The 24,418-nt window shown below is 45.7% G+C and overlaps 1 protein-coding gene across 2 annotated transcripts in view; it reads left to right on the forward strand.

Annotated features, from left to right (window-relative positions):
• Nucleotides 1-24,418, forward strand: part of tdrd7a (tudor domain containing 7 a) — a 72,597-nt gene that overhangs the window by 29,364 nt on the left and 18,815 nt on the right. Inside the window, exons 5-12 of one of the 2 annotated variants that reach the window (XM_051929901.1) lie at nt 5,516-5,590; nt 6,340-6,529; nt 6,798-7,297; nt 17,084-17,267; nt 17,357-17,468; nt 18,937-19,139; nt 22,157-22,291; nt 22,447-22,530. In XM_051929901.1, the coding sequence (XP_051785861.1) occupies nt 5,516-5,590; nt 6,340-6,529; nt 6,798-7,297; nt 17,084-17,267; nt 17,357-17,468; nt 18,937-19,139; nt 22,157-22,291; nt 22,447-22,530 (1,483 nt within the window). Of the gene's footprint in view, nt 1-5,515; nt 5,591-6,323; nt 6,530-6,797; nt 7,298-17,083; nt 17,268-17,356; nt 17,469-18,936; nt 19,140-22,156; nt 22,292-22,446; nt 22,531-24,418 lie in introns of both variants that reach the window. The other variant, XM_028805921.2, reaches the window with a different exon arrangement.

The raw sequence follows: 24,418 nt of genomic DNA on the forward strand, positions 1-24,418 counted from the left end.
AGTGTGTTGATACTTCCAAAGTCAACAGAGTTTTGAGCAGGGGGACACTGATGGAAGTTGGAGTGATGAAGTGTTGGTGCCATCTTGAGCTTGCTGCAGTTGGCTGAAGCACCAAGCCAGGAGACCACTAAATAAAATGCACTTCAATCCTTCCTCTACTTCTCCCACTGCTTTAACTCCTGCAGTATGTTGGAAATGTCTGATGGCAGCCCACCTCTGAGGTGCAGTGGTGCAGCTTGTGGTGCTCGTTTTCAAGGTCCTAGTCTTGTCAGTAATGTCCTCCAACACTGTTCTTGGTAGAGCAGGTGGTCAGTTTTAGGAAGGCAGCAGCACACACGAGGTCAGGCCTCTGCTGAAAAGACTGAAACAGATGGGAGTTTGAAGTTCTGTGCCAGTTGTGCTCAGTTTGAAGGCCTTGAACAGGAACGGAAGGTCATTGTGTTCACTCTACCACTGGCGATGTTGGTACCTTCATGAATGCAGAGGTACATGTGGCCGTGCCCTCTGCACCAAAATGGTGCTCTGCCAAGGGTTGGTTCCCATCTTGTCTGTGTGCCCTGGTAATGCAAATGTGGGTACACAAAGTGACTTGCATCTTAGCAGTGATTTGGGTTCAAGCAGAGTGCTGCAGGAATAGGGACACAGTGCCCCAAGGGTCATATTGGACATGCAGGTTACAGCAAAGTGAAAAGAAAATGAGCTGCACGGTGTGTCCACCATAAGAGCCTCAGGTTAACAAAGAAAAGCAATGAGAGGGCTGGGAGCGAGAATCCTTGGAAAGACAAAAGGTGACCAACAGTCGTTGACGATAAGACTAAGAGTCATGGAGGAGATGAAGCTGAGAGGGAGAAATGAAATGTTCAGAAAAGCAAAGGGAGCACTGAAGATTGAGAGAGCAGGTGCTGCTGGGATTGCAAAGGACAGAATCCAGTAAGTGGCCAGGGCTGTGAACTTGTCAATAGCCTGTAATCGAGAGTCGTCCAGTGCTAGTGCTGTGTGGTATGCCAGTTACCAAGCACAGGAGTGTGCTATGCAGGACGTGGCAGTACGTCTGAAACGGCTCTCCTCTCCTCCATTGAAAGGTAGGCACCGAGGTGACGGGCGGATTCTATGCAAGTGCTGCGTCTCTGTCATTAACAGAAAAGCAGATCACTCGCTGAGCTTTATTACCTACCTGCTCATCAATTACATTTACACTGGGGCTGGAAGTGGTTGGCAATGCCAGTCTTCATGTTGGTAAATCGGGCGGCCCAAGTGCTTGGCTTGTAAAGCAGATGATGACGGTGAGCCTGATGACGTTACAGCTCCTGTCTGCTGACCGCTCTGCAAGGATGGCCTTGTCAAAGGAGACAACCCTGCAGATCTTTCCAAGCGTTACTTTGGCCTGTCCCAGTGCTTTCTGGGAGTTTAGAACTGGACAGGGGTGAGGATAGTTACGGTAAAACAAGATGAATGTTTCGATGGGTTGACAAGTGCAGCATTTCCAGACGGTGTGACTTCACAAAGCACTGTCTCACCTCCAGTTCATTCTTGTCGTTCTGTAAAGTGTGAAGCAAATCCCCGCACTAAATGGCGTTAACCTGCAGTGTAGCCAGTGTATTGCACAGAGCTGAATTCATGCACATCTCACTAATTGTATTTCAGAGTGTGCAAATATATTCATCATATGCACTGGCACTATTACATACTTCATGAAACTGAAGGCCGAGTTTAATGGTCACACTGTTTAGTTTAGGGTTTCTATCCCAGTTAGTCTTCTTTTAAATGGACTCCTTCATTAATGGAGCAAGCGGTCATCTCCCAGTTTCCAGGTTATCATCTCATGTTACTACAGACATTACCAACTGGCTTTGCTAAACGATGACTGGAAGAAGCCAGCATGTGTGGTGTGGTGTGGTGCTGTGTGTGACGGGCCTGCCTGCTGACCGGCCGTGGCTTTACCTTTGAGATGCCGTCCTCGGGGTCACTGCACTTAAGGAGAGCTGCGATCTTCCTGTTCTGAGTTGAGAGTGCGCACGTGAGCGAGACTGGCGAGTGGACGGACTTTAAATAAGGTCTGAATATTCTTCTGACCGACCTGCTTGAGGGTCTTTATTTGATGAATGGGTGACGTCCAGATGTTCAGTTACGTGGATGGAAGGCTGCGGTGAATTTAGTACTTTTATTGTGTTTGACATTTTACTGGATGTTGCTGTTCGGGTTATTTAAGTCGTCATTTGCTAATAAAATGTGCAAGTGGATGCCCCTGAAGTAGCTGCTGCCCTTTACACTCGTGTCCACTCTGCTGATTGCGAATTGCCAGGTAACTTTACATTTTTTTTTTAACATTTAAATTATCTAATAATTGCCTTGGTATTGGCTCAGTGGTGCCAAAGCTGCTATCGGTACCAATGTCAGTATTGAGAGGAGCTCCTCAAAACCCTGAACTGGGTGAACTTTGACTTATAAAAATAGAAGACCACTCGCAAACTTGAACTTTAATGCCAGGCAGCACAGTTGCTACAATTTCCCTTGGTGTTGCAGCCAAAGGTGGCAAAAGTAAATTAGGTTAAGAGCGTGATGGTCCAAATAGGGCACTAGGAAACCTGAAAAGGAGCCCCGTAAGCTTCAGGTGAGTCGCTGTGTGCCCACAATGCACTACAACAGCCTGCAGATTATTCTGTTCATCAGCACAGCGCCATGGTGAGCCGACGTCCATCATGGTCTGTTGTAGCCTGACAGTTTAGCTTCAGATTTGAATCCTCCATCTAGCATTTCTTCCGGACTTTGTGGGTTGTTTTTGACTGTTTTGTCGTTCACGTTTCTTAAGCACAAACTGCGACATTTTATTTCTGTAGCACATTCCTCATATAAAAACGCTTTGTGAAAAGTTAGTCGAGAAAAAAATAGATGAAGTACCTGAATATATAAAATGCCAAGAATAGATCAGTTGAGTATTGACTCGTCCGTTGCTATTGGCTGCATATCTGCCTGTTGTGGTTGATGCCATTTTGCCATCCCTCGAGTTGCAGTCGGCTGTCTGAGCTCCCATTGAATGAAGGACCAGCGTTTAAGTACACGACTTTGGGAACTTCGGTCAGGTTTCTTTGTCCTCTATTAATAAATAAATGTCATTCAATGATCGCTGTTGTTTGAGTAGGACTCGCTGTTACAAAACATTTACTAAATAATAATAATGTATGATCTGTCTGATGACTTTTTAACTTCTTCAAAGCTGCTGGTTAGGTTGGGTGGTCTTTTTTTTTTTTTTAATTGCTAGAAATGGTCTCCTGAGTAATTAACAAGCCGTAGAATCGTTGAAGTTCAGAGCTGTCCTGACTGATGGAGGTGAATGTAAAGGACTAGAAATTCCTACCGGCCTGAAGGAAGATCCAAACCTTCTAAATTCTCCTCTAGCAGGATGCCAGGTGTTTCCATCCCAGTGAAGATGGTGGGCTGTGTGCTTATATAGGTCCGCTGCCCCCCATCTGCCACATGAATTCAGTTTGACCTCCGAGAAGTACAGAGATGTGTAAGCCATTGGTAGCACCTGGGAGGTGTGGTGGAACACGCCGAGAACAAGGGGGCAGTGAGTGGGTGAGCCGTGTGGTAGGTGGTAGTACGGACTGTAAACATGGCACTGTTCTGAAAATGCGAGGTAAAAATGTTGGACCCGTGCTTGACCAAGGAGCCACATAGAGTATAGTAAAGATTACAGGCATCATTAACATCCGTGCCATGGAGCCCAAACCATTGAACGAGAACAAACAAGATGGAGATTACAAGATGTGAGGTGCTACACAAAACTGAAGTCAAACGTGACCAGAGATGGTGAACACAAGGATGTGGACACTGCTGGCCTTTGGTCACCGGTCATCTGTGGAGTCGCCCAAGATAGAATAAGGATGGCGTCATGATGTTGGGAAGGTAGAAAGCCCAGCGTGCCCGAGATGAGAATTCTGGGCATAAATGAGTGCAGGATGGCTGATGCCATGTTGATCGTGTAGGTTTGTGTTGACATTGGTAGAGTTCTCTTGGCACTGAGCGTGTCGACTCCCTTGCACCGAATTGTTTTTTGTCCTGCTAAAATGATGTGCTGCTGTAGCCCCCTAGATGCCATGATGAGGGTGGGTTGCCCTCACTCGCTGAGATCTGAGGTTGGTGCCAACATAACGACTTTGTGCTTTGAAAGCTTTTCAGTGCGATGGGCAGAATGTGATGTGCTGCTTCAGCGTGCGGTGCTCAGCATGTTTTGTCATCTGCTTTTGTCTTCTCTGTCGTGTCTGCTTGAAGCAACAAAACCAAATGACCTCACGTCGGCAGTTCATTAGGGAATGACTGGCACTGAAATGTCCTGCTAATCCCAGTCAGTTGTTGAGAGGACACAGTGACTCAGCAGACTGGAAAGAAATTGTGAGCTGCCCGGCTTCAGGCCCCAGAGAAGCGACCCTGAAGCCTGGCCTGTCCTCTGTGTCGGGTGTCTTTTGATGTCCGCACTGATCAGTCTGTACACTAAGAGTGTGCGTCTCCATCCAGGGTCTCCCCGAGGTGTTTCAGCTCCGATGTGTCCCTACAATGAGCACAGAATCTGTCAAATGTCTGTCTGTGTCCCTCCCTACAGAGCTTACTGCACTTCAAGGCTTCACAGATTCCTCCAGTTAGCTGCCTCCCTGGGGTGGGTAGCACAGTATGCCAGGACTGGAAAACTTCTGCTTTGCTCTCAAACTCCCATTAAAGCCACAAACAAGACACTCAATACTGTAAACTTATAAAGATGACTCTTCTATAAACTTAACAAGATGGCGCCACAGGCTTGGGCGTGACTGTGACTTGGAACAGGAGCCTCTGCCTTATTGCTTCGGCAGAAAGCGGTGTGGAGTTTGGCACCACGCCACGCTCGGGAGGCTGGGGGTGTTTTGTAGTTATCCAGTAGTAGTTTTGGCACCGGTCTGAAGGCTGGTATCCACCCCAATCCAACCGTACTCCCCTCTTTCCCCTCTTTCTTCCTGTTTTGAACCCTTTCAAGTGAAAGTCTGGCAGTGCCAACCTCTACCTGCTACCCGTCTTGTGCACTTGGATTTCCTGAATGTCTGTTTCTTTGTCATGCATTGCTGGGATTTGCTTGTTTGTGTGTCTGTGCACCTGTTAGATGAATGGATTGGTTTTAAGAATTTTGCCCAGTTTAGCTTCAAACAGCAGTGATATGTGATGAGCCCGGGCACTGTAATGGAGCAGACGGGGTAGCTTCTGTTTGGAGCCCAGTGTGTGAATATCTGCGACTTCTGGAAGTGTCTCTTTAAACGCAGTTGTGCCTCTCGTCGTGACGTCGGGCTTCCCTAAGCCCAAATAGAAGTTCAGTGCAGCCAGGGGTCGGATAAGGCCCTCCATAGACTGACGTTCTTGGCCCAGTAGAGCGGACTCGGATTGAAGTGATAAGCCAGAACTAAGGATTTGTGCCGTTTGTAAAAGTGTTCTTGTTGTTCGCTTGTGCCAGTGAAGATCTGTTTTGCATTCAACTGTAATTCTTCTTTTTCAGGTTTGAAAGCTGGCAGACGCTTCCTCTAAAGATTCAGAAAGCTTCATTAAGGAGCCCAGCCCAAGCAAACGGTTTGTTTCTGCCTCTTGTGACATGTTGATTTGCAAAGCCGCCGGCCTTGGTGGATCTCACGGAGGTCTGTGGCCTTCTCCCTCTGGTCATTTGTGTGTTAGTCCCTCTGTTGGGAGATACAGATGTCTAGCTTTTTAAGTTAGTTTAAAGTCCTTCAGTTCCTTCAGCTTCACCACAGTCCCCTTAACTTGCCAGTTTGTGGGCTCTGTAAGGCCGTGCCTTCTCCAGATCTCCTTTTCTTTGCAGTGCTGCCCTTTTGACGCTCGCCAGGGCTGGGGTGTCTGTCGGATCTTAGATTTCATCATTCATCCAGCCGTCGTCGTCTTGTTTGACGAAGCCTGGGATGAAGCTCAGTGTTATGGCTGCAGGAATGTGGTGATCTCCATAGTCAAATGTGCCACTCTGTATAGTTATTGTTGGACAGCTCAGAAATAACCTTGAAATCTTGATAGTGTGTGTGTGTGTGCCCCAGAAAGCTGGCATAAGCTCCTATGTCTGCACGTTTGACGCACTCTGCTTCCCTTGTTTAGGTTTATCATTTCTTGTCTCCATCTTGGAGTCTTGTAAGTGTAAAGCTACCTGCTAGTGGCAGAGTTGGGCCCAGTGTCTGCATGAGTGGACTATATGGTAATGCCAGTCCTCGCAGAACTTGAAAAAGGTCAATTTTGGTGCCCTTGCCCCGTTATTAGGGATGGTGTCCTTTGCCGCTTCCTCACCTAAATGTCTCCTTTTTCAGCCAGTGCCCTGCCCAGTGTTAAGCCCAAGATGCCTAATAAAGACTACAATGTGTCCTTAGTCCAGACTCGTCTGAAGGACATACTTGCAAAATTCAGCCATGGCATTTGGATTTCAAGCCTTCCACAGTTTTACAGAAAGTTGTATGGTGAAGAGTGGCCCAAGGAAGCCTTTAAGGACCTGGAACACTGGAGCCACATTTGTATGGTAGGTCACGCTGAAAGGTGACGGGAGACCTTTGTGCCAGTTGGCACTGTCTGATATCTGAAGGTGTCCTGGTGCTCACTCTGTAAGGGTGGCTGTTCACTTGGAAGCTCCTAAGGTGGCTTCCCTTTTCCTAAAGTTCTGGAATTTTCTTTTAAGTTGAACATTTTCTTGTTGAGCCTCGTGCTGATTTCTGTCACATGTGACTGATTTCTGTCACAATGTCTCTTGTAAGGATTTTCTAATTGTATGTCCCCTTTTATTTTTCTAGATTGAAAAGAGTGGCATTTCTGAGCTTCTCTACCCAGTGCAGACCCACATGCAAGTCCAAAGCTCTGCCGCCCCTGGTCGAATGTCTTCACTGCTCACCAGGTCAGCCTCCCCAGCGCACATCCAACTCCCAGAAGTGCCAGTTGAGATAAGAGTAAAACTGGCCGAACTCCTCGACCGCTATAGCAGTGGCCTTTGGGCTGCCGCCCTCCCTAAACTGTTTCAGGACGCTTACAAAATGAAGTTCCCAGAGTACATGTTGGACAATCTGGACGTGCTGAGTGACATTTGTACAGTGGACTACCCAATCCCGGACAATAAGAAAAAGGCCATTTTATATGCAAGGATTGCCGACGAGAACCAAAACAAAGTGTCCCTGAGAAGGACGCAGAACTGTGAAGACGTGGGCCGCGGCTCGGTGCCCCAGTTGGAGCTGCCAAAGGAGGAGTATCCCTCGGTGCTGGTGGTGGAGGGCAGCAACACCAACGAGGTCGTTCTGCGGTAAGCACGGGACCGCTGCACGTAGGTGGCCGGGCCTTCCCTGAAGGCTCCTTTATCTCTTAGCCGCTCTGCAGCTTTTTATTTTCAAAGCGTTGATTGCTCCATACCCCCTTCCCCAAAAAGTGTCTTCTGCGTACGCCGTGGCATACGTAGTAATGGCTGAAAAATTTTAATCTCGTGTTTTAATGGAAAATAAAGAGCTTTTGATATAACTGGCTTCAATGGGAGAGTCGCTCACATTCTAATGGTGAACCGCCGCCATTTCAAATGTCCGTGGGGGGGGGGGGTCTCAAGTTACTTGTCTAGACAGTAGTGCTGGGCAGTATGAGCAAAATTCAAAATGTCACCGGTGTCATGGTATTGGACGATATTTTTTTTTTCCCCCCATGCATGAGTGGATGTTGGCCAGTCTACCGCAGTGGAAAACAGGGTTAACAATAACCAGTTGCACTGTCATGAGATTCGGACGTTTTAATGTGCACACTGGTATCGATCCAGGCTTGCATGGCCCCTAAAGTGGGGTGACACTGATGAAGAGAAGGAATCGCATTACATGACAGGTGCAGTCAACATATTGAGCCTTTTTAATGAACACCATTTGCAAACAACTTAAAGTATCATTTTGACAACATATTTTCAACCATCCAAAGAGTCCTTTCGACTTTGTCAAATATCCAGAGGTGTTTGTGTAAAGTTGGATTGCACTGAACTTGTCTTAGAAAAGGAATAAATAGTCGATGTGTTTTGTACACCAACTCCACTTTGTTAATGTTACCAAACTCTGTCCACTGACACGTCCGCTCTATGGATTGTAATGGCGTCGGTTCTCTCAATCCACCATCGTAGGCAGTTCCTCTAACAAACGCAACTCCAGTGTCCTCCAGCATTTTCAGTTTTACCCGAGACACGTGGAGGGTGCCAATCTTAGTGCCATACATTCATGGTACTCCAGAGCATGTCTGCGGCTAAGGTGGTGCAGCACATTACTTGTGTTGCCTCCTCTGGTGACAACTTTAGCTCAACAGCAGTTGCAGTAAATAGTTTGGTCCACGTCTGACCTTTTTAAACCAAAGTATCTCCAGAAAACAGACATATCTCCTTCTTCTGTGTCATCATGCTCAACTTTATCATCTGCTTCAGTTTCAGAATGTTCTGTCCTTTTTCACTGCTCAGTACCTCCACTAACGTTAGCGTGTACTCCGTTGCATGCGTGTTTAGCGGTGTAGTCGTGAAAAAGGTCCCCTCCTTAAACGCCACTTCCAAATGTTTAGATGGTTTAAATTGGGGTTGCGGTATAAGAAAAGTCCATATCATCACCAAAATTTAAAAAACGGCTTTTGGTATGAAGCGATACACCTCCCAGCAGTACTAGACAGAATCCTTGTGTCGGTTATCTAGTCACATTCTCTCGATGTCTGAATCACTTGCGTCTTTTCGCTCAGTTCTTGTGAAATGCTTTCAGAAAGTCAGTGGTGTACAAAAGCAGAATTGAAGTTGAGTTCAAGATGGTCCTCTTGACCAATGAGTAAGTGCGGCGATGGCCATGGCGGGTCTTAATTCAACTCGCTCATCCAGTCCTGTCGCTGAAGTAAAACCTCCGCTGTGACAGCCACTTGTGCAGCGCTGGTCCAGAAGGCCTTGTTCTTAATTAGTAGCCACTTCTGGTGTGTGTGTGTGGAGCACATGACACTTGGCTCATCCACTCCTCATTTTCTCCCAGCCTTTATTTTGCTTTTGTGGTAAAGTCAACAAAATGATTTGGGGGCAACTTGAACTCCACTCTACCCTCTGCTTAATGCCGACTTGTCAAACAAATGAAAATGGCGCCTGTTCAGCAGTTTTTGGATTCTATTTAAGATAAGAACTTTATTCATTCCGAGGGAAATTCTTATGTCATTGGCATGTTCAGTGCAACAAGATTTAAAAAGACAAAAATATGACAATTGTGCAAATAGTCAAAAATATGACAATTGTGCAAATAGTCAAAAATATGACAATTGTGCAAATAGTCAAAAATATGACAATTGTGCAAATAGTCAAAAATATGACAATTGTGCAAATAGTCAAAAATATGACAATTGTGCAAATAGTCAAAAATATAAGATTATTATTAAATAGATTTAGTGTAGGTTATGAAAAGTGACTTAGTGCTTGTGCCTGAGTTAAATGAGCTAGCTGTTTGTGATGACAGGATGGGACCTGGGGACCTGGGTTCGCTTCCCGGGTCCTCCCTGCGTGGAGTTTGCATGTTCTCCCTGTGTCTGCGTGGGTTTCCTCCCACAGTCCAAATGACATGCAGGTTAGGTGGACTGGCGATTCTACATTGGCCCTAGTGTGTGCCTGGTGTGTGGGTGTGTTTGTGTGTGTGTGTCCTGCGGTGGGTTGGCACCCTGCCTGGGATTGGTTCCTGCCTTGTGCCCTGTGTTGGCTGGGATTGGCTCCAGCAGACCCCCGTGACCCTGTGTTCGGATTCAGCGGGTTGGAGGATGGATGGATGGATGGGACTAACATACCGCCATAAAGGCTGAAAAAGATCACCTACCGAGTGAAGAGGACTTATAAAGTCTTATTGCCACAAGTAGAAAATTTGATTTAAGGTTAAGGCGAAGCTCCCTGTGCCTTCAGTTGTACCTCCATACACGACTGCGCCTTGCAAGTGTCGCCAGGATATCGTTGTGCCTTCAATTTCGCTTTTTTTTTTTTTTTTTTTTTTTTCAATGTAGTTCGGGCAGGGGTCTCCAACACGTCGCTCATGAGCTACTGGTAGCTCTCCACCCCTTTCCAAGTAGCTCACCAAAGGGTTAATGAATCCTACATAAATTTGAAAACTTGATTTAGTCAAATTAGGGGTGGGCGATCTTTCCAAAAAAATCATATCGCGGTCAGTGATTACTACCGCAAGATGTTATGCGAATGAATATGAATAATGTTGCATCCATGCCACAATGTATTCCGAAATGTACTATACAGGTCATAACAGGAGTTATTCCAAATGTCATATATGTAGTTATGTGTTTTATGCATCCAGATCAGAGAAGGTCCAGTTCCATTGCCTCAAAACACCACTCACATCTCCAGTTACTCCCAGTTTCAAATAAAAACTCCAGCACTTCACTCCCAGATAATCAAACAAGGCCTTAGCTGGGAGAAGTTCGTGTACAGTCTGCCGCGCTGGGGGTTGGAATAGCCGGCTGCTTGCTGCTGGTCTTAATCGGCACATTTACAGGACAAAAGACGCTGACAGAGAGGTGCAAACGGATTTAAGGTGGGCCGGATCTACAAGTTTTCTCGTAGGCTCTGGTAATTCTAGTGTTAGGTGAGTTTGAGTCCAGATATTCTCTTAACACTTTATTTTAAAAATCAAACAAAGTTGAATTCAATTGTTCTCTCGTTTGCTAGCTAAGTGGAGTTAAGGCACGCGCCCTGAAGCTGGTGAGTGAGTGAAGGCCCCGGCCCGCTGCGTGTTTCTTGGATTCACGCTAATACATCGGTACTGCAAATGAACTCTGATACATAGCGAAATGAGAGAGGTCGCAAAATCAACCGGAATGTTCAAGCAAATCTTAGGAATAAAACCCGATCTAAATCTGTGAAGTACTTCTGTTGTGAAAAGCAGACTGACAGACATTGGATTTTCTAGATTAGTAAACCTTCAAAATAATGTGCAGTTAGTCTCAGCAGCACTTCTGGAGCTTGGTAGATCCAGACAACTAGAAGAATCTTCAAAAGCAGCTCTGAAAATGTCTGCTATGCTTTGTTTGGGTCTCCAGACCTCCGAGTCTGACATGAATGTCATGAAGTCAAAGTTCAGAACACGACTGACAGATGGACATTTAAAGGACTCCAGAAGAGTGAACCTCCATGGCAGTCATCTGACTAACTCAAAAACACATCACACGTGCGACTGGACCTGTGACATGTGACAAAGTCAGATCTGTGGATTCGGAATTGCGTTGTTTGCTTTTAATTCAGTAGTGTGAGATACGCTAGAAAACGCAGAGACGCGCACACAATGCACTTGCAGGTGAACTCCATATTTTTTGAGACATTTTAATGCACAATGCGAGTTGTGGACACCAACATTTTGTAAACGTTCAGGCAAAACAAGCGTATTCAGTTTGTTTGGGTTGAGGTAAATGATGAGAATAAATGTTAGAGAACATGAGGAGCTCTCAGAAAGGGTTTAGGTTGAAGACCTCTGAGTTTGGGTATCTGTTCGCTTTGACATTTCTCTCGTGCAGCTGGCTAATTTTGTGTTCCTTTAACGAGAATACACACGGGAAAAGTGAGCACAAACAGATGGAGGCACGACTGGATTTCTATGAAGAATTGTGTTTGACTGAAAAACAACAAACTAGGAAAGCGTCTCTGAGCGAGAGCTACAGACAATTCAGTCGTTTAATTTACTGGGTGGTTTTGTAACCGTCGCCCCTTCAGGCTCTAAATTCCACACATTTCTGTTTTTAAATCTAAAATCCGTGTTTGTGTTAATTCCGTGACTCCGTCCGTGTTTTCCGCCTCACAGTAATCCTTGGGCCCTACATGTCCTGTGTCTGATATCTGGGCCGGAGGGCACCTGATTGAAGTGCCTGAGCAACATGTCTTGTCTTGTGCCATCACCGTGAAGATGACCTTGTCCAGTACTGAACTTCATAAATTCGCGCCGTTCACATTCCACGTGTTGAACACCTGCCTCGCTGTGGAAGTGTACCTCTTGTCTTGTATCAGCGCCCATGAGAACAGCTTCTTCAAGTAAAGAGCCTTGCCAGACCAGTGGCTGTCTTCAGACTTGAGATCAGATTTATATAAAAGTGCAGGGTTGGAGCCTTGTTGTGCCCGCGCTGCTTTCCATCGTTAGGATTTACAAGAGAGAACCTGACGGGAGAGCGGGGGTAATTTACTGTGTCTGATCCACACACACACTTACACTTCAGAGGAACTGGGAAGTGCAGACAAGCCAACTAAAGGACGACTCTCGCGTGTCCAATTCTGATAACTGCAGACATTCGTCACCTCAAGTGCTGAGTGAGAAGAGCGGGCTGTTGGAGTTCCCTTTTTAGGGGGGCAGTTCTGATTATTTGCTCTTGACGTTTTTTGTCGGTTTATGTTGTCACTTCTTCTCAGGGACTGGCTGACAGCAAGTATGATGGAGCGAAGTTTGGCTGAGACCCTTCTAACCCGTGCTGGAAGCCATTAACTGAATGGCAAGGCACTACATCCAGTTGTGTGTGGTTTGGGTGCGGATACACAAGACATGATGCGACTTTACAGACTTAAAAGAATATTCTCAGTCGTGTCTGACTCTGCTCGTTGTGTCAGCAGTCCTGCCATTCTGTGTGCCTCCAGATAAAGACACCTTTTGCCTTTTCTTGACCTCCAGAATGCAATCTTCTGACGCTAGGCATGACCTGGCCCAGTCAATTACGGACCCCCGGCAGGTAGTCTTGAATGCAGGCTGTGGGTCTCAGTGTGTCAGGAGGATGGCTGCTGTACCAGCTGGTGAAGTTCTACAGCATTGTGTGTGTGTGTGAGGGTGACTGGCATGGTCCATGGATGGAGTCTGAGGCATGTTTGCTTACACAGGTGATTGTGTTTTATGAATTACTTTGAAATGTATGTGTGCCAGCTGTTTTTGGTTTGGGCATATGCAGAGTTTTATAAAATGAGACCCCAGAGCTGTGCCCCCTGACTGTACTGCTACTTTCTGTTGGAGGTGATCACGTCCGCTGCTAACACCTGTGCAATATGGCAGTCAGTGGCATAACTGGGGGGGCAAGGGGGGACATCTGTCCCCGGGCGCAGCATCCAGGGGTGCCAAATTTCCCTTCCCTATTGCATTTTGGCAAACAGGAGCTGGTGCAAAATCTTCAGTTGTCCCCGGGTGCTGAAAACCCTAGCTACGCCTCTGATGGCAGTCGCCCACTTGAGGTGCACTTTATACCCCGCGTCAGTCAATCAATCTAGAATCAATATTACTACAAAATAGAATTAATAAAACACAGTAAACAAAAAAAGTGGTAGCTAAAGTAAAATATCCTTAAGATTTGAATCTTAATCCAGCTGTAGCAGGCATTTCAAAGATGCATAGTTTAGAGGTCAGAGTTCAAGGATTTGGAATCCATCTTAGTTTATGGAGGCTTTGCTTAGAGGGGCAGGGGGTCCCGGTCTCCTAATTTTTGGCTCCTTCATTAATTACATGCACTCTAATGAGAGAAACGGAGCTAACATTTGTACCTGTGGACTTCTCCCCGTGTAAACCCTTAACCAGGTTACACTTGACGAGTTTGTGGTCCACACTTAGCTGTCTTCTGCTTAGCTTTGCATGGGATTGCAGCAGCTACAGGTAGAGGTGTCCGCCAAGATCAAAGGCCTAGGCAGTCGCGTGATTCCTTCTCCTGGCTCAGAAATAACGACATTTATGTGCAGTGTGAAGTTTAGTAGCACAATCTCTGGAGCAGTGAGGGAACGTGCCTTAGAGTTCAGTAACCGAATGCAATACGTCTGTTATTGAAATAAAAATACTTGTGCAGTGATGGCGCCGATCCGCGCTGGTTTGGTAGCTGTGCCTGTGTGTCTGACTGAAGCGTGCAGGGGGTCTTGCGCCCCGTCCGGTGTAGTTTTCTCCAATGTTGGATCACGGATGAACAAAACGGGTGAACATCTTCTTCTTCTTCTCACACCTAGTAAGGATTCTTCTTTCTCTTCAGCGTATTGCTTTGTGGACACCTGGCTTACTGCATCAGTTCTGACTCCACAGGAGACCGAGCAGGTAGACGCTGATCATTACAGCAAGTCCAAAGGCGGTGGAGTCCTCGTCTACAGTAGTGACAGTTGGTGTCCTGACGTCTCCATGATATCCAAGCACTGCTTCAGCAATTTGGACCTCTTTGCTATTAACAGCAAGTCATTCTATTCATGCCGAGAATTTTCCTGCCTGACACGAACTTGAATGAAGTGCAGCAGCAGTTGGCAGATTGCATCACTGCTTTGGAGAACCGTCATGGAAAGTCCCTGATGACAGTGATTGGCGACTTTAATAATGCAAACTTTGCCATGGAGCTTCCCAGATGCAAACAGCTGATTAAATTCCACACCAGGGACGGGAAGACTTTGGATGACTGCTACTGCGCCATGAAGGACGCATACCGGGCATTACCTCGCGTGCCACTGGGTCATTCTGACAATGTCCTGCTACAGTTACTACCCACTTCTAACCAAAGGCTAAAACTAGTAAACCAGTAAAGAAATCGGTTCATTTATGGACTACTGCTGAGTCAGTGAAGCATTACAAGACGGTCTGGACTGGGCAGACTGGGACATTTAAAAATATCGAGCAGACAGTCGCTCCTCTGAGTGGAGAAACCTTCAGTTTGTTACAAATTACAAAAACTCTGACTCGTCCCTCCCTGACAAACTTAAGTTTTATGGCAGAATTGAATAACATGGTGCCAAAGACTTTGATCCCCTCAGCTCTGAGGTGCTTTGACCACCAGCCACTTCTCCTTCACTGAAGCCCCTCTCTCTTCTTCTTCTTCTTCTAAGCTACGCGATGTCTGCAAGTTGTCAGCCGGCCCTGACTGTCTCACCTGCCACAGTTCAGCTCGCTCCTCTCCTCAGACATCTTTAACTCGTGTCTGTACCTGATTGTTTAAATCTTGTGTTACTGAGATAAGTGGGTAGAAGTGGTGAGCTTTGTTGGGCTGAATGGCCCGTTCTCATCTCGATTGTTCGAATGTACCCAAAGGTCATGAGATGAGCTGCCTCAGTGATCACAGGCCTGTCGCTCCTCCATCAGTTCTAATGCCATTTGAACGACTTGTTGTTACCCATCTGAAGTCCGTTACTGCTGCTGATCTTGACCTTCTTCACTTTGCACATCGAGCACACAGATCTGTGAACGACGCCATCAATGAGCCCCTGGGCTGTATAGGAACTTGTGCCAGAATGCACTCTGGAGTGTCAGTCCAGCTTTTAACACCGTTGTCCCTGAGCTGATGATGTGAGTCCTTCCCTCTGTGACTGGACTTATTTTTCTACTAAAGCAGACTCGTTACGTTCATATGGACTCCCACCTCTCAGACTGTATCTGCATTAGTGCAGGAGACCCTCAAGGCTGTGGACTCCCCCACTACTTCACTCCTTGAACACCAATATCTGCAGGTCCACTGATCCTTCAGTAAAAATACGTTTTCTGACGGCCCCACCATTATTGGTCTAATTACCACAGCCAATGAAACACCTTCTAGAAAACAAGTTTTCTCGTCTTGTCCTGATGTGCTTCTAACAACCTGGTGCTCAGTGCCGCCAAGACAGTGGAAATGGTCCTTGACTTTCACAAACGGCAGTGACAACCTCACACACTAGAAATGAAGAATTCTGCAGTCACTATGGGGGGACTCCTTAGAGTTTATGGGCACAACTGAAGACCACCGCCATCACTAAGAAGGCACAGCGGTGATTGTACTTCTTACGCCAACTAAAGAAACTCCATTTGCCAGCCAGTCCTAGTTCAGTTTTACAAGGCCTGTAAGCCCACTCTCCAGTGTCGTCTGGTTGGCTTCAGCGCAGTCCACATCTGAATTAGAGCGCGTTGTGAGGTCTGCAGAGAAGAGCATTGGCTGTGCTGTTCCATCTGTAGCAGACCTGTGGACCTCTCGTGTCACGAACCGCGTCCTAAGGACCACCAGCTCATCACGTATTCCACAAACTCCCCTCTGCTAAACCCTTCAGGTCAAACACAAACTAAGAGACCCCTCAGTGGTTTCATTCCCTGAGCCTCTGCATGTTCACCTGTTCGGTCAAGTGCTGTATGAAGGGGGGGTGTAGACGTAGGTGTGTGTGCGCGATCGACACACTCGCACTTTCACTTGCACACCTCCCTTATTATTGTACTATTTTGTAAATTTGAAGTTTGTCATTTGAACTTGTGCTATTTGTCATTTCAAGTGATGTTCTGCCTCCGTTTTCTAAGCGGCTCCAAACCACAAGTCCAATTCCTGTACGTTACGTTCTGGCGAGTAAAAGGGACTCGGATTCCAGTGGTTTTTCTAGCAGCACTGGGTGTCGCGTGTCACTTGCAGGGTTCGGTCACAAAGCCAGGCAGACCACATTAATGAAGTGCCACTTTAGTTTTCATTTGATATCCAAGCTGAAATGCAGTGATGGGGTCACACAGCGGCCAGCACCCCTACGGTAGTCCTTGGGGGCTCAGGTTAGAGCTGTGAAGAGGGGATGAGGTCGTTTACTTCACGCGTTTATTTGCTGTATAAAACACCAGGAAGTTCTCACCAGCTTGTCTTCGGTGTGTAATGAGAGAGCTGAACTCCTGCTGCGCAGTTTAATGACATCACGGTGTGACTCCTGAAGGTTCCTTGAACTTGGGATTGTAAGAAGTGAGGTTTGTGTCGTGACTGTCCCCCCCCGTCCCCAAACCATCCCCCCCACTCCCCATGTATCCTGACTGTGTTTTTGTGTATAAATGCAGTCCGTGGTGTGTTCTTGATATTTCATTCAGTTTCAAACCACAGAGTTCTTAGCTCAGTATCTTCATGTGGCTCACTGTATTTCTGTGACACGCAAAGCGAGACCACAACTCCTCCAGGGGCTCCTGATCCCCTCAGAGCTCTTAACAATGGAGTCCTTTCCATAAATTGAACCTTCGTAAAGAGTCTTCAAAGTGATAGAAATAACGGTTTGTAAGAATTCAGTTCTTTGCCCTCACCCATGGCAGCCATCTGGGTGCCAGCTTTGCTGCCAGACTACTGCTAACTTGATTGAATATTGCAGGTACATTGGCAAAGGCTACTCTCAAGCCCAGGAGGCCATGGAGGATGAGATGAAAGTGTTCTATCATGTCAAGGAACATTCAGCTGTGCGTAGTCCATATGGTGGTCAACTGGTGGCCGCTCAGACTGAAGATGATGAGATCCTGCGAGCTCAAGTCTGTGAGGTGAAAGGTGGGAAGGTTAAGGTGAGGCCACTTGAGGTGTTTCTGTTGGGAGTCACTGGGCCAGTTGTGGGTCTTTGATGTGGTGGAGTAACCACTTTGGTCTTTTCTAGGTCTTCTACGTGGATCATGGCTTTTTTGAAATTGTGCCCAGAAGCAGACTACTGGAGCTTGAGGAGCATTTTTGTGCCTTACCCTTTCAAGCTGCGAAGTGCCGACTTGCAGGTATGGAGCTCCACGTTGTTGTCTAATGTCATCATGGCTGTCGTATTGCTCTTTTAGAAAGGCCACAGCGTATACAAGTCAGTGTCATAAAATGAACAGGCAGCAAATGTGAATCTGATACCTACGGTAGTCCACGCTAATGGAGATACATTTGAAAACGCTTATTTATTGTCCTTCTAAAATGTATCATTTCAAGGGTGCTCTTTAATGTGTAAATTTGAAAACGCAGAGTCTCACTTGTAGGAGTGTGAAAAACTGAGCTTTGTGTGTTAATAAAAAAACCAAACACTGCTGTGTGCGGTCGTTGTCATGTGATCAGGCGCGGAGTTGAGCTCTCGCTGTGATTCCCTTTGTAACCTCGCTGTCCCCACGTTCCCTAAATTCTTTGCAGGACCCTAAGGGGACTCTGTATTGAATATTTAACTGTATTTATTTAGTAAGGACCCCGGCCTGCATCTTTCAGGTCTTTGACGGCCTGACACTCATTTGTAACTTGTTAAAAACCGTTCTGTGTTTCGTTGTACGTCTATACAGCGCTACACCCTCACGAACCGCTCGCGGTAAACTTTTTTTTTTTTTTTTTGTTTTAAGCACTGGGGGAAAAAAAATGAAATGCCCCTTCTCTTGTGAAACTGTTCACACCTTCCTCGACTGGCTTTAAATTCCTCGCCTTCGCCACTCGGATTTTTTTTTTTTTTTTTTGTTTTAGCAAATCGCCCTGAATTTTCCTGTCTTTCTCACATGTGATCGCCTTGCTCACGCTGACCCTGCAAGGTGCTTATCATTCAGCCACACTAGCAGCAGTTTCTCCACCTCTTCCAGCACTTGAGGCCTCTGCTTGGTTAACGCTGGAACTCCTTTAGCAACATCAGCTGCTTTGTTAGGCCCTGTATACGCAAACAAAAGAAAATGGGAAATCATTGGTGCATACAAACCGGAAGGGAAACTGGTCGCCAGTGTTTTTGTTCACCACCAGTGTGTGGTCGTGAACAGATGCAAAATTTTGGCAAACTTTTTGATCGTAACCTGATTTTTACATGTTCAGAAACATGTGACCAGCGGTTCTACCGTAGCAGTCCTAAAACTACAGGTATGCCCTTGATGTTCGTCTGTCTGTTTTGTTCTTGTCTCGTTTACAGCTGTCTAACTTCAGTCTAAGGGCACTTCTGCTGTCACACGGGTTAAAATGGTCAGCGTCTCATTTTCTACAATGTCTAGGGAGTTAAACTGAATCCTCCATTATCTGTGTTGAGTGGTATTCAAGTTCAAAACTAAGGAAAGTTTACATTAACTTAATATTTGGCACTTCCATTTATAAAATGATTTGAAAATGAAGACTGTTTTGACATTTTCAGTGTTAGTGTGGACAAAGTATAAAACTCCTCCTTTACCAGTGACGAGTGGCTGTGTCTCCCAGTTCTCTAACTTTCACAAGTTGTCATTTGATGTCATCTGTCTGAATTCACAGGCCTGGAGAGTTTCAGCAAGGAGCCTGCTGTGCTGGAGAGATTTGACGCCATCGCCTGTGGCAAAATTTTACTGGCTGAAATACTGGAGCGGAGTAAAACGCCTTTAGTTGTTCTGTACGACACGTCTCAGGATGATGACATTAACATCAACGCCATGTGTCTGAAGGCTGTGGTGGACAAATCCCTGGAGCTCCCTCTTAAGGTACTCTGTCTTTGCCAAAGACGCTCTTGAATCTATCGCCTCACCGTAGTGTGTGTGTGCGCACACTGAAGTGGCGGAGGTGGGTGAGACGAATGAAGTTTTTAAACTGGGGGGCTCTGAACACAAGTGAGATGTTAGTGTGGTGTGCACAGCTAATGACTGAATTGTCCTGTAGAAATAATGCAGTGGATGGGAAACATTTACCTGTTTGGCAGACTCCTTTATCCAAGGTGACTGGCAGCGTTTAAGATGCAAGGAGTTAGTTTTTTATTTTTCCCCCATTTGTAGCACAGGCAGGTCACGTGACTTGTTCATGGCCACACAATACATAAATGTTTTTCCAAAAAAAATTGCCCCAAGAGACAGAAAGCTTGAACCTCTGGGCAGATGATGGTTTGCCCAGTTGGCTCTTTCACTTGCCACATCTATTAATACAAAAAGATTTCTGTCTGCTGGTAATACATTTTTATTTATTCGTAGGTGCCTTTCTAAACACTCAAGGACACCGAACAATAGATGAAACAAACATTAACAAAACTAAAATACCTTAATGGCCTTAAGTTATTGGAAGAAATAGCAACTATAAAGAGCGGCTGATTGCAGGTCAAAGCCTTTTTGTCTGAAAGTCAACGTAAAGCGCTTACATCTCGCCTGAAGGGCCCTGAGTTGCCCTTCCATATTGTAATCTTTTTAGTTATCCAATAAATGGGGTCAGTTTACCTGTCACTACATTCATAATGGCCACCGTGGTACAACACCCAAGTACTAAAGGCAAGGAGCTTTAAAGTTGGCACTCTGACCAGATGTTTCGATACTCTTGGCAGAGACCTGAAGAGCACCTCAAACACGAGAAATGAACCCTCTGAATGTCAAAAGGCTAAATTAGGAGAAGCTACAGCAAAATGTACAAGGAGAACAAATGGCATCGAGGAAGAGCCACGTAGTAGCATTGAAAGTGAAACGGCAGCGCACACACACACACACACACGATTACAACGACAACCACCATAGAGCACATTGAACTCAAAGTGCTTTACAAGATGACAAAAGACAAAATATAAAAATTAAAATGAGGCAACACTAACAGAATAAGAGTAAGGTCTGACGGCCAGGGGGACAGAAAAAAAAAATCTGCAGTTGTCCTGAGACCACCCAGCCCCTTCTAGGCATTCTAATGAACATCAATGATCTCAAATCAGTCCTCGTGGTTTTCAGACTTCACGTGGAAGAACTTGATGATGATGACGGTCATGTGGACCTCTGGCCTTCAATCCATCAATGTAGGGACTGTGTGGTGCTTTGATCAGGTGGTAAAAGGGGTTAGTAGGGATTTCGAAGCCACTATGATGGAGGAGGAGGAGGATGATGATGATTAAATGCATATACAGGATGTCAGGATTAAACTAAAATGAGGCTATGAGAGAGCCATGGCACAACTGCATCTTGGTACCCACAACTGACGCACCTCAATTCTCATTCTGTTCAATTCCTGCCTTTCGAATTCAGTTTCCCAGGACTCTTGGATTTTCTGTGACTCTTAGGGAGCCTCCAAGACAAACCTTAAGTACAGTGGGCGCTTTTTTCCCCCCTTTTACTAGCGTCTGTGTTTGCACATGATGAAGCTGTATGCATGTGCCCAAGAGTCAGAAGGGCATTTGACCTGAAAAAAGAACATTTGGATATTCCTCAGCAAGTACGATGAGAGCCAGACTGTAGGAAGACTTGCCAAGTTTAAACATCCCGACACATTTACAGAAAGAAGCCAACTCTCGTTTACTGCTGCTGAGGGTCCTTGGTCCACACCCCCCTAACGGGTGAAAGTTGTCATGTGACAGGGTTACCAACGTAGACTTGCTGAGCTGGTGTGTGTGTGTGTGTTTGCCAAGTGTGAGCCCTGGGACAGACCTACACGTGACACACACACGGTGCTGATTGTCAAGTTAGAGATCTTAGAAGCAAAGTCAGTAAAAATGTAGGCAGTATGGCTGTTCTGGTGGCAGCTGGAATGGCTGACTAGTTAAAGCAGAAGAGTGGCTAAGGGCCTGTACCAACTCACGGCTGGGCAGAGAGGCCCAGTGGCTACATAAATGGACTCGGAGTCCATGTGTGCGCCCGTGCAAGTCGTAGATCTGCCTTAGTGCCCAGGAGACACTTCTGGGGGTGCTGATCGTGTCCTCCAAACATATTACAAGTGAAAGCAATTCATACAGCAACGCAGAACTTTAACACCTGCAGCTTCACTTCCAAGGCAGTGTGTTACACCTGGCAGTAAAGCTCTCGACAAATCTGAATCTGATTTCAAGAGTTACCTTGACACCTGGCGTTGAAGGACTCCAAACCCCAGACACACACTCTTGCAGAGCACTCTTGGAGCAGAGGTAGAGCCTCTGGATGGTCCCAGACCCTTATCTGCATGGGTTATGCCCCACAGTTACAGAACCTTCTAGAAGACTACCTGCAGTGGCCCAGCACAAGAAAGCGAGCAGAAACGGAGACCGCAAAGCACCATCAGTAACGTGAGTGTCCGAGAGTCTGTGTGTGTGTCGCTCAAAGGATTGTAGCTCAGCTTCACACAACCCACACTGGACACTCGTGCAGCTTATAAAGAGAGAAATCGCTGTCGCTCCTGGCTCACCTGACCCACATGGCTTACCACTTCTGCCAAAGGCTGGCATGTGAGACCCCTTCGTTTTTCTGCCAATTGTTGTAGTCTCATAAAACCTTTATTTGTGCTGCACGTTTTCACACAGACAATGCAGAAGACGCATTTGCATTTAAATATGCGGACCGTCTGTCTGACTTCCTAAGATTATGGTCTGTATGATCCACTGTGTGTTTTTAGATGAAGACCAGTTAATGGAGCAAATGTTGGATGTAAAAGGGGCCTTGAATGCTCTGATGGACGTTTTATGGACACAGTGGGTGAAAAGCTTTGGCAGATGTTTTTGACAGACTGCTGGATTCTCGCTGTCGTTCAGTAAGTTTTGGGAGCAGTGACTGAATCTCTGTCTGTTTAGGTTGACTGCCTCTACTCTGGTGTTTTCGTGACTCATGTCTCCTCCAGTGGGACACTCTATTGTCGGTTTCCATCAAAAGGGCAGCAGAGACTTACAGAGACCTTGGAAAAAATTGAAAGTTATTTTCACTCAAAGGTAAGATCCTGGCTGGCACAGAATAGCGATGGCTTTATTTGGCCTGTCTGGTTCTGGTTTGTGCAGAGTGGAAAACCAGTGATCACCTGTTTGTTTAAATCAAGGGTCTTCATCCCCCACTCCAATATCTGTTGTTCTTGTTGCTTTTGTTTCAGGTCATGTCAGATTTTTTGGTGTCCCTGCCATTTTGTGGAAAACTCTGCCTGGTGCAATCCAAAGGGATGTGGTCACGTGTTGAGGTAAGCAGCCTTACATGGAGTGCACTGACATGTGCCTTAGTATCTTAGTAGATCAGACATCTGGATTTTAAACTGTCATGAACGCCCTTATTCGGGTTATTGGTCTCTGAAGTAACATGTTAACAGAGGTAAGTTTCTCCCAGAATGACCCACTTATGTGGCCGTGTAAACTCTTAACCGGGTTACAGGTAAGGAGTTTGTAGTCACGCATGTCCATTTCACTCTTTGAGCCTGCGTGTGTATTTGCTTCTCACTCAATTCCAGCAGTCGCATGTGGAACATAATGGAAGCGTCCACAACATACATTTCCGGATGCAAGTGCTCGGACAGTCAAATTCTTTTTTTCTGGCTGAAATAATCTGTCTCGATGGTTAAGAAGTTGCTAAATATTTATATAGCATCTTTCCCATGTGCTAATCTCCAGTTGTCAGCCATCTAACTGGGCCAGAGGACAGACCCTCATGCTTCTGTGCAAAAGCCACTAAATGTTAGTCTGACCCATCAAAAGACATGGAAGCATTTACCTGCTAATGACATCAAGACTGGTTTAATCTTTGAGATCAGATATTTGTAAAAGCACAACACCAGTAACAAGCACTGAACAAGAAGAAACTCAGAACATCTGTTTACAATCCATAAGAACAAAACCAACTCCCCTCATCCCTGCTTGCCTAACATTGAAAGTGACGCCTGCAACAGAATAGAAACGTCTTTGTAAACTGCAAGCTTTTCATAAATAGCCAATGCTGGTGTCCAGAGGAAATGAATTTTGTAGTCTGCATACAGGTGTCTGGTTGCAGGTTCCTGTCTGAGCTGATTTGACTTAAACGCGTCTCAGAAATGAGTGCCGTGTACCCAAGGCAGAAATAGTGACTTGCTGTCTTCATCTCACTAATGCTGCCTTCATCTTCATTGTCCAACTCTCTTGGATTTCAAACAGCCCACCTCCTTACTCCTGCTGCCTCGCCTTGTAGATGTCTCTGATTTTCTGGACACAGCATGTAAGGGAAGAACACACAATTGGAAGCACTCATGAGGCGGTGTCAAGTGACCTGATCCACTCGATGGACGCTATGAGGAGTCAAGCCTTTAGATACGTCAGCAGTTCTCAAACTGGGGGGGGCGTGAAGTAACAAAAAGGGGGGTGCAAAGATGTGGAGAAAAAAAAAAGAATCGAAAATATGAAAAATCCATCTATTGAAACCAAAACAAATTAACTTAAACTACATTCTGATACTAGAAAAAGTTAGATAAATGTCAATAAAAGTTAAGTAGATAAAATATGCATCTATGAAATATCATTTAATTAAAGAACAAATTGGTATTGGTGGGCTCCTTGCAAAAAAAACGTTAGGGGGGGCCGTGATCTAAAATGGTTATGAAAACTCGGGTCGCAAATACTTAAAGGTTGAGAAACGCTGACCTACGCTGTGATGTTAACCCCTTTAATGGGGGCCTCAGTAGTCACTACTGTCGGTAGAAATGGATGAATCTTGCATGTCAAATAATATTCTACAAAGTCAAATTGTTGGAAGAACAAAGGATTAAACTACAAAGGAAGTTATTTAAACCATTTCTTGTTGGCAACATTCCAATTTCATGCCCTTTTTTTTTATGTCATATTTAGTAAAAAGTTGTTCCCACTCAGGCTCCTTTCTTTCTTATTCAGCACCATTGATACGAGTCTGTTGTTGATGTAATTAGACTCTAAGCACCGAGTGGAACATTGCAGTCTCCGCAGCAGTAAATTGTTTCCCTCCTCTGCTTTTGTGGCACACACACACACACACACACACACCACATCTCTTATGGACATTTAAAGGTGCAGTTGGTGAATTCACTTCTGATTACTGATCTACCCAGATTTTTTTTTTTTTTTTTTTGGAAT

This window comes from Erpetoichthys calabaricus, chromosome 7 (assembly GCF_900747795.2).
Source record: "Erpetoichthys calabaricus chromosome 7, fErpCal1.3, whole genome shotgun sequence".
In the NCBI taxonomy this organism is placed as follows: domain Eukaryota; kingdom Metazoa; phylum Chordata; class Cladistia; order Polypteriformes; family Polypteridae; genus Erpetoichthys; species Erpetoichthys calabaricus.